At 43.5% G+C, this 19537-nt stretch overlaps 1 protein-coding gene across 1 annotated transcript; it reads right to left on the reverse strand.

Moving 5' to 3' along the window:
- Positions 1–13972, reverse strand: Cblif (cobalamin binding intrinsic factor). Its single transcript, XM_032891656.1, has 9 exons — positions 13877–13972; positions 12992–13168; positions 11256–11369; positions 10673–10813; positions 9193–9374; positions 4849–5026; positions 3427–3628; positions 2077–2195; positions 1–62 (listed from the first exon to the last, which is right to left on the reverse strand). Exons 1-9 carry the CDS (start codon positions 13965–13967, stop codon positions 1–3), a joined length of 1266 nt encoding a protein of 421 aa, XP_032747547.1. The 5' UTR covers positions 13968–13972.
- Between the last annotated feature and the right edge of the window lie 5565 nt (positions 13973–19537).

The raw sequence follows: 19537 nt of genomic DNA on the forward strand, positions 1-19537 counted from the left end.
TCAGTATTGGGTGAAGTTGGCTGTGATGTGCTCGTAGTTGAAGGGAATATAGTACGCAACCCCTGGAATAAGGCAGAGGATAACAAGTGTTCACGGTGCACATAAACTTTCCAAATCAAACATCAGCATATTAACCTTGAGAGAGGTAGGTATGATTACCGTAGAGAGAAGAGGGCAGAAATGTGAGTTCTGTTTAAGGATTTCTTTTAAAATGTTTTTTTGTTATTGTTATTTATCTATGTGTATGTATGTGGATGAATGCATGTGAAACTCAGAAGACAACTTGTGAGAGTCAATTCTCACTTTTCATCATGTGGGTCCCAGGAATCAAACTTAGGCCTCTAAGCCTGGTGCCAAATGTTTTTAACCAGCTCTTGCTAGACCTGTAGGGATTTCTTTCTTTTAAAATTATTATTATTATTATTATGATGATGATGATGATGATATGTGTGTGTTTGTGTGTGTGTGTGTGTGTGTGTGCACGCACACGTGCACCACATGTGTAAAGGTGCTTGTGGAAGACAAAAGAAGGAACTGGGATTATAGCCGTAGAGACTGATTCCATATTTGTGTACTGTAAGATTGTGATTATGAGAGGAGCTTTTTACAAACCCTGTTGCTGCAGCCCATGAATTCCGCTGCCCAGCTCTTCCTAACTATATGGTAGATGGCAAGCAAACCATCTCTCCATGGTAAAATTGGAGAATGGAGCCTTCAAGAGATAGCCTTGGCCTCCTGTGACTCTGTTAGGAGTCACAGTCCTCTTCATAGTGACAGTCAGTGTCAGGTTAACATGATCCTTAGACAAAACCATGCCCAGTACTCTTTAAGTGGGAAGAAGTTTCAGTGCTTATGCAAAACCTTTCAGGAATATTAGTTGCTGGAGTCTGAATTTCATTCTTGCCATGTTTATTCCGTAAATACATAGTTACAAACATTCCTTTATCAGAGATTAAACAGAAGGCAAGGACTGAAGTTTTGATGACCCTAGTTAGAAAGCTCACTTATCTTAGGGTTTGGAACTGAACTTGATTTCTGTTCTGTCGAACTCTAGGCTCATTTTCCAAACAGGTGCCCTTGACATCTTGTGGCGATGCAATATTCTGAAATATCTCTTACATTCTAAGACACTGGGACTTTTGCTGGACCTCACTGCAGGGTTAATACTACACCTTGAGGTTACTTCTGACTTAAGACTGCTACCCTATTGCATACTCAGCCCGTTTGCTTAACCTGCCTTTAAGAGAAGTGCAAGAATCGACATACTTGCCTTGAATCCTCCATGTAGTCAACCTTTACAACCTAAGATAACGCACAGGTATAATCTTAAGTTCTTATTATGTACTCTTCAAGACCCAGACCCAGAACAATGCATGTTTATCATTTGCTGAGAGCAGCAAATTCATAAGATGAAAGCAATTTCCTAAACTCTACCATGAAGTTTGAAAACATCTATTTATGAAAATTGGCTGATAAACACTGGTGTTTATAGGACTGTTACGTATTTCTGTAAAGTGTCCTATTCCATCCCCGTATGATGCTTTCTGTGCTGTTCAGTAAAGACACAGTAAAGCTTTTGCCAGGGACATACACACAGCCGTCTAGCAGACACATAGCAGGTACACACAGTCACGCACAGGGCCAGAGAGACTGACAAGACAGCTCTTTATAGCAGGCACAGATTCAGACTCGTGCAACAGGAGGACAGAGGATGGAAGACACAGGGTTGGTGAAGTAGAGAATTCAAGTCTGAACTCGATCTTGGTGAAATGGCCCCCAGGGGAAGTGGGAAGAATTTTTATTTCTTTCCTTAATGCTACGCTGATGTACTTGGTGCCTTGGAGTTAACCACCAATGTATAATTTATTTCACATCTCTTAAATTTAGTTACTTTCCTGTAAAAAGAGTCACTAACAATTGCAGAGTGTTTATGTAATGGTTATCTGTGACACTCAATTCCTACACATATCCTTAGTATGAGCACACACAGTATAATACTAGCCAAGTATGTTAATTAAAGGACTAGTAAATGTAGCTTCCAGCTGGAAGGAAAAGGCATTCCTCTGCTCTTCTTACCTTCACCCAAAGGTGTTTTGCCACTAAGGAACTCCCAATAGGTCTTGTGCTTAACATTTTCAGCGATATTGTTGATAGAAGAGACAATAAGGCCCCAGGATGTCATTGTGGTTTCAAATCTAAGAATAAAATGTGAACAACCTTGGTTGAAGCCAGGCAACAGGAGGCAAGACAGAGGGACAGGTGTTCAAATGCTTTAAAGAACAGATAAAAATAATGTTCAGAGAGAAAATACAAATGACTAGTGAGCATGGAACCGTGCCACTTAAAGTGGAATTTCAACGAATAGCATTTGAATGATTTTGATTAATGTTTTCAGTTGAGTGGGTTGAGAGGCATTTCTATATTTAGGTATTCATGTTTTATGGATATGTTAGTTGGAACAAACACTTTACTTTGCACAGTACCCATTTGCCAGATTCCATAGGCTTATTTCTCTTTGGTATGTTGAGGACTCCAGGTGAATGAGTACCTCCATGTATGTACAATTCAACATTTCTACTCATTAAATTACATATATCTCCATGGCACAGTTGAAATCCAAGGTTTTTCTTGTATAGAATATTGTGTGGTAGTAAAAAGAGTAGCCATTGTAGAGGACAGTGTGCATGAGGGTCATATGGGGTGCACTCTGTTAATGATCAACTCTAGAGATGTCCAAATTCTTAAAGGATCTTACATAAAGAATCACGGAATTTGGTGCCTCAGGCCTCTGTAGGTACCTGCACTCACATGCATATATCTGATCCCCACATCATTAAAAATAAAATGTCATAGAAAACAAGGGACACAAATTTTAGAGGAAAATATGCCAGACCATGAATCTGATGAGTCACAGCTGTTTGTACTACATGTAGAAAAAAATTCTATGAGATTATTAAATAACTGATTATAATGTGGTTGAGGAGGCAGTTGGTCCTTTGTTTTTTCTCTCTAAGTTTCTACTATGTGTCATGTGTCATTTTTATATTTACAGACAGAAGAAGAATCGGGCAATATTAAATGCTAAACTTGTAAAGCATATCCAGAGGGTTTGGGTGTCAAGTGTCCTCTTTTCTTTCTCATGCATTCGCCCAATCCTTTGATTCCTTCTAAACTGTGACCTCTAATCTTCCCCTATTGCTTCCTCTTTTTTTTAAACAGTTGGCATTTCCCAACATTTAATTCTCTCCTCTGTAATCCATTTCCATATTCTACTCTTTCCTAACAGAATAGTGGGTAGAATATACATTTCAAAGGCAGACAAATTCATGCTTACCCGTTATGTGCTCTTAGGAGAGAGAAGATGGGGAGGAGAATATAGGGATTTGAGCCAGGCTTGGGGAGGGCAACACTGCTTGCCCCACTCACTTGAACATGTGGTTTCTGCGCTGCGCTTCTTCCAGGACAGCAAGGAGCACAGATCCACTTTTCACACTAACCTCGATGGTCACATTGAAAAGCAGATCAACCCCCCTCAGCTGGTTGTTTATGGTGTATATGACTGTGATATTAGATATTGAAGTGGGGACCGGGGTAGGATAGTCAGTTAAAGTTGGTGGCACTTCATGATCTGTGAGGAGCAAAAACACCAAGTTTATCAAAGGTTTTGGGATTTGAGTTAAGGATGCAAAAGCATTGCTATTGACAATATATCCCAGAAAAGATTTCAAGGAAACAGTAACCTTTAAACTATTTAACAGAACACTTGGACAACTAACTAGAGTCCTGGCAAAGACTCCATGTTAAACTTGTGATGTTACTGGCATCCTAGCAGCCTAGGCAGTAAGGCCAAGGTAGCAATGCTTCATACTATGACAGTGGGTTTGCTTGACTTTGGCTCCTGTAGATTCAGTATTGAAGTCTATGAAGATCCTATCATTTTTTCCTGTCACATGAAGCTGGTGAATCCAGGAGGAAGTATTTGATAAGAAAAAAGAATCGAAGGAATTGATTTCAGAGTTTTTTTTTTTTCCTGGAGTGACAAATATTTTAGGAAGGCTCCACACGGGCAATCTGAATTTTAAATATTTTGGTATTGTGTTAGATTGGATACAAAGATGCTATAAAGTAACATGTCAAGTTTCCACCCTATTCTGTTGGTGTTCTGTGAGTGTCAGGCTGTCATTAGATCTTAAAGGCTTGGATGAATTTCATCTGTGCCTTTTAAGCCCAAATAAGGTCAACGATTGGTAGTTTCTTCCTGCTTTTCTTCTTTTTGCTTTTACAATGTAGATGACATTGATTTCTATTTAATACTGGCTTCATTATGGTAAAGACTGTAGTTTTGTCTGTATGTCTGTTTTATGACTTTTTAAAGAGTAGAGAAGACATAGTGATCTTGGCAGTGCATTTGTAGAATGAATGACGCTCCTTGTTGTGACCATGGGCTTTCCATCTTCTTAAAGTAGATGTTTAGTGTAAGGAGATGAATTCTGAAGGCTAGACTCTGTGGTCGTGTGCTAGTACACATAATTTTTTTCCAACTTTATTAAATTGGGTATTTCTTATTTACATTTCAAATGTTATTCCCTTTCCTGGTTTCCAGGCCAACATCCCCCTAACTCCTCCCCCTCCTCTTCTATATGGGTGTTCCCCTCCCCATCCTCCCCCCATTACTGCCCTCCCCCCAAGAATCCCGTTCACTGGGGTTGGAGATCAGATGTAGCTCTATCCATGTGGGATAAATTAACAAAACAATCTTATATGCTGCTCAACATCAAGCCACATGCTATTGAACTATAAGTAGCAAATTTATGATGTAAGAAGGAAGGGTCATTGAAAAGTACTTACCAGGGCCACACGTTACTTGGGGCACATCTAGGTAAGTCTTGCCTTTCAAGGAAGGGAGAATCTGGGCAATGGACATGGGGTTCTGGAATTTCCCCTGCTTAATCTCCTTGAGTATCGTATACATAGTCTTCTCACAATCCCACTCTTTGGTAGGTTGCTCAGGTGTCACAGAGAGAGCCTAGGGTGGGCATGGGCAATGAGAGAGAAAGAGAGGGAAGAATAGGTATAGTGGGGAGTTGGCTCTTATGAGAGGTGAACTTGATTGCTAATCCTTATGATCTTCCAGAATCCAAATGAAGCAGCACATGGATTGAAATTGCGTTGTCTTTCGCAGCATTTGTCCTGTGATAGTTGTAGAAGGAGTGGAGGGTAGCACAGTGGCAAAGGCGTTTGCCTAGCATGAATAGCTGTGGGTACAGTTTTCTAGTTAACAGTAACAAACAAATGCTTATTGAAAGAATTAACAATGAGGGGCTGGATAGATGGATCAGTGGTTACATCACTGTCTGCTCGTCTCGGGGACCTTGGCTTAATTCACAGAACCCACATGGCAGCTCACAACCATCTGTAACTCCACTTCCAGGGAATCCATCATCCTCTTATGGCCTTCCCCTCTTATGGCCTCCTCAGGTACTAGGCATGCATGTGATGCATAGACATATATGTAGGCAAAACACTGTATAAGATAAAATAAAAATAAAACAACAACAACAACAACTAGCCACTGAACGATTATCTGGTCACTGATAAGAGTCAGGAAGTAAGGCCAAGGCTGCTGTACTCATGAATAGTTTTTAGCTGTAGAACAAGGGTAACAAAGCAAGCCTCAGAAGGAGCTGTAGTCTAGGGCGACCTGGACTGGCACATGCAGTACACTGCTTTTGATTTGTGTTGTCACGCACAGCTTTTGGTGAACTTCTCCCAAAGCCCGCGTCTTTGTCAGGACTGTTAGCCATAGTCTCAGCAGCCCTGGCCTCCAGATGGCGTCATGGCCTGGGTTGCACTGGTCTCCTTGGGAACAGTGACTGGAATCAACATGCACCAGTTGATTCTTCCCGGATACACCAGGACTGAAAGGAAAACCATTTCTCCTCTTGTGTACTTCAGCTGGGACTGTATGAGTAAACACCAAGCTGTCATTAACCATCGTAAATTCCACACTGTGGGAGAGAACGAGTGAAACCAGGGATGAGAGACTACTAAGAGCGGGCCCTGATGTCATCATTTGATCTTTTTATTCTTGAAACCACTTCATCTAGCCTTGGACATCCCCAAGTATGTGAAATATTAAATTGTCCTCTTAAAGTTGGACTTCTGGTACTTGCAAAACCAGTGTGGATTACTATATCAAGCAGTTTACATACTCTTGTAAAGTTTTCTGTCTCCTAGGGCTGAATTAGAAACTATAAATCCTGCTTGTCTTTGGAGGGGGCATCATTTGATGTTCCAGTGACCAGTTTGGGAAAGCATTTTGCAAGGCGTGATGTGGAAACTGTCATTGCGTCCTCCCTTCCTTTAACAGTTATGCTGACTAGAGCCACCAAGTGTGGTAGTGAGCCTCGTTGGCCAATGACAAGCGTGCATGAAGCTGGGAAGAGAAAATGGGAGAAGGAAGAGAATGAGAGATGGTTGTCTCAGCTAGGTAGAACAGAGTGGGCACTTGGACATCTGAGATAAGTATGATCACCGTGTTAACCTCAGCAAATGCAGACTGCAACTCTCTATAAGAGGCCACTCTACAGGGCCGGCTAGTCTGAGAGTACCAGCTACATACTCCTCAGCAGTGGCAGCTTCTACTGTACGTAATTTTTTCCTGGGAGTAAAACATTTATTCCAACATGCTAGAGCATTAAACCATCAGAGATAATTGCTAACTCTGTATGAAGAATCTTACCAGACTCCTTGTCGAGGTCAGTTCCTACCAGAGGAAACTTGGGTGCAGTAGATGGTGATTGAAGGACAAGAAGTTTCAGGGTAGAATTGCCTTTAGGAAGGCTTGAGAGTATCTCAGGTCATACAGGGCTGCCATTCAGGAAGAGGGTGAGTGAGAAAAGGCTGGAAAGGATTATAGTACTCTTGATGTGCTTAGATTTCATGGGCAGTGAGCAGGCATAGCACTGTACTTGTGATGGTTTTGTATATCGCATATCATTCAACTTGGTTACAGCCTTGCTCTTATGGGGAAAATGAAACTCAAGGAAAGTCAACATTTGTCCAAGACAGGGGCAGCCTTGAAATTTAAACCCTCTTGTAATGGGTCTAGAACCCTTTGATCTCAACAGCAAAACTTTTCAGATTAGATAACGGTTATAGATTAGACACCTGCTGGTCTGACTTTTCAGGCTATCTGGGTAAACTCCAGGTGCATGTGTAGGCAGGCAGGTAGGGAGAAGTTATGTGTCTTATAAGTGACAAGGAATCTACATGGGGAGTGGTATCTGGATATGGATAAGGTCTTATCCTTTGATAGGAAAAGTTTTTCTTCTCTGATATAATCTACCAGAGTACCTAGAAAGCGATGAAATTCCAAATAGAATTCAAAAGCCAAACTGGCAAAGTAAACAGTTTTGCATCTGGTACTAAACCAATCAGAAATCTTAAACAAGATTAAGCAAAGGTCCCACCCTGGCAAACCCAATCTTAAACTCATTCCTTCAGGCTGCCTGCTTTCCACAGAAATTTCTAGACCTGAGTTTTGGGGATGCTGTTTTATGGTTCAGTCATAGGAAATGGTTTTGTTTCATGACAAAATTGTGGTGACCATGACAAGAAGTGGATTTTGCTCTTAGACATTTCCACACATGGCATTTTGGATTGGTGATCTGTCTTCATTTTTATGCTTAGCATTGATTATTACATATGCTCTGTGGACTCTTCTCTAAATTTTAGTGTGTGGAGGATACCAACACCAGTCTCTTTTTTTCTCTCAGGAGATAATTTCCTTCTAATAGTAGCCCAGAGCTACACAAAACTTAGGCCTCCAGCCCTTTCCCTTTCCTGGGGTTTCTGAGGTTTGGAATTTATGATGTAGTTTTCTCTTAATCTCCTAAGATATTTAGAAACTTTAGACCACCAATATCTCAGTATGGCCAGAGGATTTGACCACATGTGACTTTATAATTTATGATTCTAGTTGATGATCTCTCTCCATCATCACAGATGCATCTATTTTCCATGGAGGATTTCTGCCCTAGTCAACAAGGGCTAGAGGATGGTGACAGATTTAGGGTTGTCAAGAAGCATCCTTTTCCCTATGGGCCCAGAAGAGGATAGGAACACCACAGGAAGACCAAGAGAATCAACCGTCCTGAACCCTTGTGGTGCTCAGAGACTGAACCACCAACCAAAGATCATACACCAACTGGACCTAGACACTCTCCTGCAACATATGTAGCATATGTACAGCTTGGTCTTCATGTGGGTCCCAGACAACTGGAGCAGGGGCTATCCCAAAAGCTGTTGCTTGCATGTGAGATATGTTCTTCTAGCTGGGCTGCTTTGTCTGGCCTTAATGGGAGAGGATGCAGCTAGCCTCACTTGAAGTGCCATGGTGGGAGGTATTCTGATGGGGTGGGCGTCCTAACTGCTAAGAGGAGAAGGGGAGGGGATGGGAGGAAGGACTGTTGTAGGGGATCACTGGGAGAGGGGCAGTGAGCAGGATGTAAAGTGATTAAGAGAAAAATAGTTGGCAAATGGAGGCAGGAAGGGGATACAATTATATTTTAGTTAAAAGCATACTTTTTAAAAAGAAAAAAAAGAAGCATCTTTCCCAGTTCAAGCCTGGGGATAAGTAAGGTAAATGTAGAGTGGCCAACAGACTCAGCTGAGATACAGGCTTGGCTTAATTATTCACTAGATCATTTTATTATTTATCTAGTTGCGTGTGTATCTGAGTCAACTTTACATTACTTACATTAACCATTTTAAATACAAACCAATTTTTTGTGGGTAAAGATAATAGGAAAAAAACCAATTTCCTGTTAAGTTTGAAGCAGAAAGTTCCATCAATATTTTGGGAAGACCTGCTTCCCGTAATGTATGACTGTTACTAGTACACTGGTCATCATTGATAGTAAACCCTTAAAAAACCTTGATTTATTTGTTGTATTTTTTTTCCAAGAAAGGAAAAATGAATTCTTTTAGGTTTGTCTTCACATTTTACCTATGAGCTAGCAAACACCTGCATTTTCTTAGTGGGGAAACTGAGGCAAGGTAGTTCAGGAATTGACCCCAAATCACATTGCTTAGACTTTCCCAGGCACGTTAGTAGACACACAGTCCTTTGGCCTTACAGTCCAAGGTTATTAGTCTGGCCTAGATTAGGAGCATGTAGGATATGATTACCTGCATGGCAAGGCCAGTGCTGTAGATGTCTCCAATAATACCATCAGCTTTGATCCTCAAGCTGATATTATCCACAATAACCTTCAGTGCCTGACCAAACAGGTCTCTGTAGTTTTCCTGAGAACCCACAGGAATCCTGTTGTACATGCATGTGAGGGCCAAGGTTGCCACTGCTCCTGTGTCTGTGGCAGAAGAGAGACAGATCCCCACCACAATCACTACCACAGCAGGTGTTGATCATCAGGTGCTTATTGTAATCTAGGTAGAGGACCTCCTGTAGCTCTTGGGACAGCCTATGGAACAGGACCTATCTTCATTTAAGACATGAAGAAATGGGAGCTCAGAGCAGTGAAGTAACTGCCCAAGGCAGAACAGCCAGTAAGCAGCAGACTTAAAAACATTTGCATACAACTCAGCAGCTCCAGGCATGTGGTCAGTCTCACTTCTCTCCTCTCAATATCAGCTGTTCTGGAAGGCCCAGCTGTCAGCTGCTCAGGGAAGCCATCTTGGTCTTCCCAGCACAGCAGCCTTGAGTCTCTAGCAGCTGTGGTTTATGCCTGTTTTGCCTGTCGGTGTTCTGTGTCACGTGTTGTGGCTCCTGGGCTCTGTGAATGCTTGGACAGTGGTGACTGTATATCCCCATTGCACCCAATACAGGGACTTTGTGTTATTTGCATGTACTAAACATGTGTGGACCAAATGAGCAAATTCTGACAAGACCAGAACAAGAAAAATGCTAGCAAGCGTCAGCTTTCGCCCGGCCTTCCCACCTCATCTGAATTCTCAGAGCACCATTAAGAGTGACAGTGTTATTGACACCTGAAGACAAAGAAGTCCATCACAAGTCCTGAACTGACAGAGATGTCCCAACTGTGTGTGAGATTCCAGATGGAAAGGGATTCCAGTCTGTTCTTGACCCCTGCGAAGACACTGTGTCTACCTGCTTGTCTAAGAGTAAAAGGAAAAAGCTTGCTGCTTGCCCTGTGCAGTGAGAGAAAGTCTGACATGACATTGTTGTTTAGAGGGCGGCAGAGGGCTCCATGCCAGGGGCCCCAACCGAGAAGGGATCAGTACACATAGAAAGATCAAGCACAGGAAAGACCATCAGGCAGGAAAAGGATTCCATTCACAGGCAGCCCAGTGTGAGCTGGTTATAGAAAGGGCATTTGGATGGCAAGAGGACAAACATCTTGAAACATAGAGTGTGGGAGAATTAATAACAATTAAGGAGCAAAAGGTAGGGTTGAGGCAAGACATCTCCATTTTATTTGAAAGATAACTTATGACTTGTGTGACCTGTTTATTGCCCCACTGGAGGTCTGTCCTTAGCTCACATGTCCAACAAACATCATTCAATGTTTTTATCCTCAACCACGTCCTGCTCCACTTCCTCTCCTTTGTGACCCCCTCCACCCCACCTCTCATCCACTGTGACCCTGATACTCTCAGCCTGGGCCAGTGACTGATGGCAGCAGCTTACCCACACTGAAGGGAGAGGATTCCATCATGAGGGTCTTAGCGAAGCGCACCGCGATGGGTAAGGTTGCCTCTGAGTTCTTCTGACACAGTGCGAGGATCGCCAGGGCAGGCCCATAGAAGGACGAGGATTCAGTACCCAGGTCTCAGAAGAGACAGAACCATCATTAGATTAACGCTTACCACACTGGAGATTTTTTGAGTAATGTGGGTCAAAGCTTTTAAATAGGAATCATTAGAAAACCTGTTGACATAAAAAAAACAACACAGTACCGACAAAGGAAGATGCCAGTGTTTTTCAAAGTATCATCTGCCATTTGAAGAGAAGGGATGGGTGGATGGTGGCTTCCCAGCCAGCTTCATATTGACTGAGAAGTGAAACTCACGGGGTGCAGGGTGTGTGTGTGTGTGTGTGTGTGTGTGTGTGTGTGTGTGTGTGTGTGTGTGTGTGTGTGTACTGTCAGAGCAGCGGTAGCCTCGTGCCTCCTCCCTGACTTTTCACTCTTCCCACTTCTAAGTTTTCCTTTTGGATTGAAAATTCTCAGGAAGAACCCCTTCACTTTTCCTTCCTCCCCACGAGATCTTACTTGAAGGTGTCCAGCTCTCCATATTCTTTTGTAGAATGGACACTTTACTTCCAGGGTCTCGGCAGGAGGAGGTGAGAGCCATAATGGTGAGGGCGAGCTGCCCATTTGTCAGGTCTGCGGAAGAGAAAACAGAAGAACCAGGGCAGGCATTCTCAGGCAAGGCAATAAGTGCTACACTGGGCATTGCACTTGTTTTTTAAACTTAAAACATATGTTGCCACCAAACCAAGACAATATAGCAGATGCCAAGAAGTGCATGATGACAGGAGCCTGATATAGCTATCTCCTGAGAGGCTCTATCAGAGCATGACAAATACAGAGGCAAATGCTAGCAGCCAACTATTGAACTAAGAATGGGGTCCCCATTGGAGGAGTTAGAGACAGGATTGAAGGAGCTGAAAGGGTTTGCAACCCCATAAGAACAATAATACCAACCAACCAGAGCTCCCAGGGACTAAACCACTATCTAAACAGTACACATGGACAGACCCATGGCTCCAGCTGCGTATGTAGCAGAGGGTGGCCTTGTTGAGCACCAATGGGAGGAAAAGCCCTTGGTCCTGCCAAGGCTGGACCCCACAGTGTAGAGAAATATCAGGGCAGGGGAGGCAGGAAGGGGTGAGTGGTTGGGGAGGGGAAACACCCTAATAGAATCAGGGGGAGGGGAGATGGACAGGAAACCGGGAAAGGGGATAACATTTGAAATGTAAATAAAAAATGCAATAAAAAGCATATGTTTATTATTATTACTGTATGTGTGAGTGGGTTCACTCACAGTGTCTGCATGTATGTATGTATGTGTGCATATGCACAGTGCACAAAAGGCACAGTGCACATGTGAAGGTCAAAAGGCCTCTTTGTGGAGTCAGTTATTCCCTCTGTTGTGATGTGGATTCTGGGGATTGAACTGAGACTGTGAAACCTGCACAGCAGGTGCTTGTACCCAAGAACAGTTTCATTAGCCTACTTCCCAGCTGCAGTCCTGCCCTTTAATTGTTTTGAGACAACGTTTCATTCTATAGCCCTGGCTGGTCCCTGACTCACAGAGATCCTCCTAATGAGTGCTGTGGTTACAGTTGAGTATCAGTACACACAGCATGCCCCAGCCTCACATCTGGGACTTTTCAGCAGTATACCCACATCATTTTAAAATCTCCTTTTTCCAAAGATGGAAATACAGAAACAAATCCTCAAGGAAACATTGAATCTAGTGTTGTCTGGTGTGATCAATGACTGCATAACGAAACTCGTTATTTAATATAATTAATATATGCTAAAGAAGAACCCCTGGTCTGTTTAGAAAAGAAATGAGAATGTCTGTACAAGTCCATGGAAGCTTACAGGCAGAAGGTAAACTTAGTTATGCACGTTGACGCTTCAGGCAATTCCTGTGAAGCAAGTCAACCCCGGACTTCGCTGTTACTATCAGTTATTGATTTTGTCCTTAGAGGGCAAGGCAAGTAAGTGACATCTGGTGACTTATTCATAAGCCACAGGTCTGGAACCAGAAGCCCCCACCTTTTTCCCTGAATCTGGTTTTCCTTGGGCATCCCTGCCCCCTTTCCTGATTATTCTGCTGTCTCATGTCTAGTTACAGATGCTCTGCCATTGTGTAGGGAAAAGTGAATGAAATGTCATCAGAGACAGCACTGAGGCGGGCGATGACATAGCGCTGGGAGCTGGAGGTAGCCTGTATGTGGAAGATTCAAGCTGCAGGGAGGGGTCCAGGGTCTAACCTGCACTGTCACTGGCCATGAGCTGGTAAGTCAGGAGCTTCTGGGCCTCCAGGTTGTAGGTGCCGGCCAGGTTCATGGCAATCAGGATGCTGGGGTTTGGGAAGTCTGACTCAGTTACTGAGTTTTCCATGAGCGATTGTAGGCCATCGACCCAGGGCTGTTGATCTGGGGGGACAGCTGAGAAGAGGAAAGCCACTTAGCACAAAATCACCACTCATCCCTCTTTCCCCTGAGCCCTCGGCCCCTTGCCCAGAAACATAGTTCTCATGTCTTTTAGGCCTCATGTCTTTTAGCAGAAAGTCTGAGAGCTTTGGGGATCAAGTGCTGGAAGAGGAATACAGAACAATGCCAACATTTTTCTATAGAGGTGCATTAATCCTCAGACATTCTCCAGTGATCTCTATTTTTAAAGTGAATTTTCCTGTGCAAACTTTGAGCAGTACAGCTCAGAGGTAATTAACATGATTTCTAGCCACTTCCCAGAAGCCACTGATTTCTTTTACATTCATTTCCCTCTACTCTTCCCTCTACGTGAAGACTCTTGGTGACTTGAGACATAACTTGCTCTCATCAAATATTCAAACCTCCCATGTGCTCTCAGTTACTGAGTATTGACCTTGTTCCAGCAACCAACATGTCTGCAGTCATAATCACTGTCTTTCAATAAAACATGCATCCACCTGACTCTCAGAGAATTGTGCTCTGAAGTCATGGAAGATGACTTCTAGGGATGACAGTTCATGGAACATGCCTCCACCCTGACTTATGCCTGCCTCTTTGGCACTCATATAGTGATTATCTGTTTCTCATCCATACAACTGTGCCTGAAATCTCTGTCTCTAGAGAGGACCACTCCTTTCCCATTAGAACAATCACTATACTCACAGCAAGAACGCTGGGCTCTGGTACTGGTTCCTGCCACAGCCCAGAGAACATTTAAGAGGTAGAAGGAAAGCCAGGCCATGCCTCTCCACATCTCCCTTTCCATGAACACCAGTGTTTGCTAGTGAAGTGTTCCTCTACCTTCTCCTGTGTGCACTTATTTTTATAATAATCCGCTCTAGAGCCAGCCACTCCTACCTACCTATGCTGACCCCTCCTACCCATTTGCCTATCTGAGTTTGCTTGCTGTCTAGGCCCTCCATGGTGTGTAAAGGTGACTTCTAAGTAGCAGAATGATATATGAACCTGCAGGTTGGGTAATGCAGCAAAGACAATTAATATCTCTTAACAAATTACTAATTACAGGTAGGAAATTTGGCTAATGTGTGATTATAGACCGTACTTCTCCTATGGCAATAGCCTCCCGATGCATATCTGCAATGATTTTTTAAGGTTTAGGTGTTTGGTATGTACTAGCTCATTTCAATGTGCAGGGCACATTTTTAGACTCTCTTTTTTATACCTCTAAGTAGATATGCTGACTATATGCAGTTCAGTCAGCCCGGATCTATGTTCCAGTTAGAACACTCTGAGGTTGTTTGATTTTAAGACAAGGGATAGAGTTTAATTTTCTGGAAATTGTTTTATTTAATTTTGTTTTTCCTACCCAGGGATAAAAGTAGACTCTGCTACCTGTAGCTTTCACAAACAACACGTTTTATTTTTAAAAGATTTAATTTATGCATATATGTATGAGTGCATACATACACTCACATACATACATACGTGTGTGTGTATGTGTGTGTTTGTGTGTGTGTGTGTGTGTGTGTGTGTGTGTGTGTGTGTGTGTGTGTACAGAGGTCAGGAGAGGGTGTCAAGTGTCATTCTCTACCACTTTCCATCTTTTTCCTTGGAGACAGGAGTATCTTCTTCAACTTTGTTTTTTTTCTTTTCTGCTAGGCTGGGCCAGAGAAGTCCAGTGATCCTTCCTTCTCTCTTCCCTTTGGAACATTTGTGAGAACATGTCTCATTATGTGCATGCCAAGAACTGAACTCTAGTCCTGATGATTTTGGAGTAAGTGCTCTTAACCTCGTGCTACCTTTCCAACTCCAGTACTATTTGTAAGGTAATTAGAAAATGTGGGCTCAGTGAGCCCTATGAAGCATGCTGCTTTTTCCACTGTTATAGTCATCTTGTGAAGCAAGGTGAGCTCCCCTACTCACAGGTCTGGAACTAGTGTCCCAAGGCTCCAAGGGGCTGGTTTGTTCCTAAGTGTTAAGTCACTGCCCTTAGGGAGAGATCATCATGTAGTGGCTCCAGTGTTGACTGAAGTCAGCCTGTTAATTACTTACCAGGCTCTGCAATGTGCTGGCTTCCTTTGTAATCATACTACTAACCACTTCTCTTGCCTATTCTGTTCCAGACATGCACATCCCTCATGTTGTGCTCCTGGTTGTTATCTTTTGTACTTCATGTCCCTTCTTGCCAAGGATACTCTTCCAAATATCCTCACAGCTCCTCACTGCTTTCACATATCTACAGAAAGGGACAATTTGAGAGGAGCCTTCCAGTTCACTCCATATATGACAGCCTTGCCCTGACCAACCACACCTGCTGTGACTCGTCCCTCTCTGGCTACCATCTGTTGTTGGTTATTCTGTTTTCTCTGCTAGAATAATGCTCCAAGGAGATGGGGTTTTGTCTACTTTTTCATGGATGTATCCCCAGCACTTGTGGCTTGAATGTAAAGTTAATGGACTAGGCAGGAGCGCTAAAGTCCTTTTCACGTTTTCAGGTAATATTGATATTTCATGAGGTGAGAGCATGGGTTGCCCATAGGGATACACTGGATAGCATCTACCATGGCCCCATGCCTCATCTTCTGCTCATATGTGGTTCTATGTCCCTGTGGGTGTTTTATGGTCTGGTCTCAGTTCTTGGGAATGCATGCAGGGAGAGCAATGGAATGAGGTTATAAGGGTGTGACTTTCTTCTTGCTTGAGTTCTCTCTGTGTGTCTCCTTGCGGATTTCTCTAAGGAATTCAGCTGCCCAGTTGTGTGCTACTTTATGGAGAAAGCCCATATGGTAAGGGAGTGAGAGAAGGTGCCAACCAGCTCCAGAGATGGGGGGGGAGATAACTCTTAGCATCCACATGTGTAAACCTGAAAGCAGACCTTTCCCAGTTGAACTTTGATTTGGAGGCAGCCCTCCCTCGCTGACATGTTCGTTGTAGCTTTGTGACAGATCCTAAGGCAGAGAACTGTTTAAGTCCTGCTGGTATTTCTAATTCACAAGAGCTTATGGGCTAATAAATGTTGGAGGTGAGTTTCAGAGTAACTAGTTGTATAGCAATTCACAGATCTAATACATCATAGTTTGAAGGAGATAGGGCCAGAGTGACAGTTTAGTGTCAATAATGGGGAGCTCCTATACCATGTGAAGGAGTAGTCGTGAGAACTATGCTCTTCCTCATTACCTCCCTATGTCTGTGGCCTAAACCATGGGATCTATGACTGTGCTAAGTATGTTTTATGGCAAGGCTGCATTAAGGTTATAATAGAGGTAAGGTTGCCAATGAGCCAATTTTGAGATAGAAGAGCTCTGATTTGCCTGGTGAGTCCAGTGTAGTCTTAGGGTCTTTGCAAGTGAAAGGGAGAAGCCAGGGGATCTGAGTCAGAGGAGACATGACCATGACAATGGAGACTGGAGTGGCAGAACAGCCAGCTTTGAGGATGTAAGGCACTGTGAATCTTGGAATACAAACTGCCCAGGTGTTGAACACGGCCTTTTAGAATTTTGATTTTAGTCCAGTGAGACTTACTTGGGATGTCTGACTTCTAGAACTGTAAAATAACAAATCTATTTGAAGCTCTCAGTATTCAGTTACGGCATTAAGGACTTAATGTAGGACTAGGAACCCAGTACGATGCTGACCTTGGGTTGCAGAGCCTGTGTGTGAGCATCCTGAAATGAAGCCAAGCTTTGCTATGTGCCAGCTCTGTAAACACACTCTCCTGTAGCTTATCAGTGACATCAAGGCTTGCTGCAAGTCTGACTAGGACACAGCTGCTGTGTTAGAAAATGTCTGCTACAGCAGAAACCTCACAAGCCACTCATTCTTAAACTAATACATTTTGACAGACCTCGGTTAACTCATCATTGGCACATTTATCTGTTGTTTGTTTTCCCATACCTGCCATTTTGTGCCACAGTGCCTTCTTGATGGACTCTAGACACCTCTTTGGTCTATTTGTGGTGCTCGGATTTCTAGGCTTTCTTTACTTAGAGCCCATCTGGGCTTTGTAAGAATTCCAAGCTTTAGGAGTTTCTCAAATGACAAGTGTGACCAGGGGAAGCTTACCATGGCAATGTTTTTGGAATTCTAAAACAAGGCACTCATTAACCTTAACTTCTATCTGAGTTTAAAGGTCTTTCAGTCAGCAATGCTACAGCATTCTCTTACTAAGCCACAGGCTGGGGCAAACTCCGTTTTCTCTTAAAAATATTTTTACTTTTTATTGATCATTGTGAGTTTCACACCATGCACCCCAATACCACTCATCTCCCCATCCCTATGTTTCCATCCTCTGTCCTTATAACCTCCCCCCCTGAAAAGAAAATAAAAATAAATGAAAAACAAAACAAAGCATAAAAAACATCTCATTGTTGATGCTGTGGTATGCCATGGTGTGTCCCACAGTATACGTTTTGTCTACACATCTTTACTTGCAAATGTTCATTGCAATGAGTCATTGGTTTGGTTCAAAGCCTCTAACTTCTGCTACACTCTCAATACTGGGTCTTCACTGGGACTCTTTTGAATATTCTGTTGTTGCCCTGTGTCATGGAGATCCTGCAGCTTTGAATCTGCAGGACCAGTCCTTTTACATGCTCTAGCAGTTCATAGATGAGGTAGATATTGGGGTGGCCCAACTCAAAGCTCTGTGTCTGGGCCTGGGTGGTAACTGAGTTAGTCACCCTGCCGGCTTCCTACCAACTGCACCACCAGGGTGAACCCTCCAAGACTGACCAGGCTAGTTCATACAATGATACAACCACTAAGGGGCAGGGTCAGTGCTCCTGCCCTCATGCCTTCAGGGTGGCTCACCCTCACCTGTGCTACCAGAGCTCTATTATGCTGCCCAGTTGAGGTGTGGGACCCACTCTCCTGAGTGCTGCAGCCAGTGAGGGGCAGGAAAAGCTCTCCTGCTTTCATGACCCCAGGGCAAGCTCTTAGGACTGCTGCAGGTGGTGAGATTGGGAGGGAATGCATCACCCTCATGCCCATGCCACCTCAAGGTAGGTGAGTGGCAAGGCAAACTGTTGTAAAATTATAAACAAAATAAAAAGCTGTCTTTATATCCCACTAGGTCTGGCACCGCAATGCCCCAAGATATCTGCTAAATATCTTAAGTCTCAATCAACAAAGCCTCTCACCCGCTTTGCTCCATCCCATATCACACTGCCAAGGCCTCTCTCTGAGCCTGGCAGCAATCTCTCTACCTATCTAGTTTCAAGGCAGGTTTTCATGCCAGAAACACACATCCCAATTCCGCGGCGGCCCAGCGTCTCCAGCTGCCGCACACTTTCTTTCTTTTCTTTTTCTTTTTTTGGTTGGGATCTCTCTCTCTCTCTCTCTTTCTTTCTTTCTTTCTTTCTTTCTTTCTTTCTTTCTTTCTCTCTTTCTTTCTTTCTTATTTTTTTCTCCATCTTTATTAAATTGGGTATTTCTCATTTACGTTTCAATTGTTATTCCCTTTGCCAGTTTCTGGGCCAACATCCCCCAGCCCCTCCCCCTCCCCTTCTATATGGGTGTTCCCCTCCCCATCCTCCCCCCATTACCACCCTCCCCACAACAATCCGGTTCACTGGGGGTTCAGTCTTGGTAGGACCAAGGGCTTCCCATTCCACTGGTGCCCTTACTAGGCTATTCATTGCTACCTATGCCGCACACTTTCTTACACTCAAACCGTCACATAAAAGAACATACAACACAATAACCTTTTACCCAACTGATAAGATATAACTGCCCACCTAAACATACAAAGCCCAGTACACATTCATTCCTTAAGAATATTAATAATAACCTGTAAGTACACGGAGTGGAATCTTAATGTCAGCTTCCATTTTCTCTCTGTAACTTTCCCTCTCTGTCCCTCCTGTTTCCTTCTCCTCTCCATTCCAGTCTCCTCCTCTACCTTCCAACTTTTCTCCCGCCCATCCTTCCTTATCATCCAGTGACAGGCTTCCTTCTATCCTGTACCTGCCCTCACCTGTATTTTACAAATTAAGTGGGGAGAAGGTTCTGGTGAGTCCTGAGTACCTGAGTCATGTGAGTCCTGAGTACGTGACTAGGCAGCCATCCTTGGGGCAGTGGAATTACCATCAAAATACAGATAACTCCAGGGCAAACCACAACAGCCAACTCTCCCACGCTCATGCCCTGTGGGCTGGCTCACCGTATCCCACCACCAGGATTAGCTCTACTGTGCTGCCCATCCAAAGTTGGGGACTTGCTCTCCTGAGTGCTGCAGCCTGTGAGGGGCAGGGCCAGCTCTGCACAGTCCTTAGACATCAACATGGTCCCAGGCAGCAGCCCAGACTAGAAACATGCACATGATCTTTATTTGTAATATGAGCTACAGACATTGACACAAAACCC

Source organism: Rattus rattus, chromosome 2 (genome assembly GCF_011064425.1).
Source record: "Rattus rattus isolate New Zealand chromosome 2, Rrattus_CSIRO_v1, whole genome shotgun sequence".
In the NCBI taxonomy this organism is placed as follows: domain Eukaryota; kingdom Metazoa; phylum Chordata; class Mammalia; order Rodentia; family Muridae; genus Rattus; species Rattus rattus.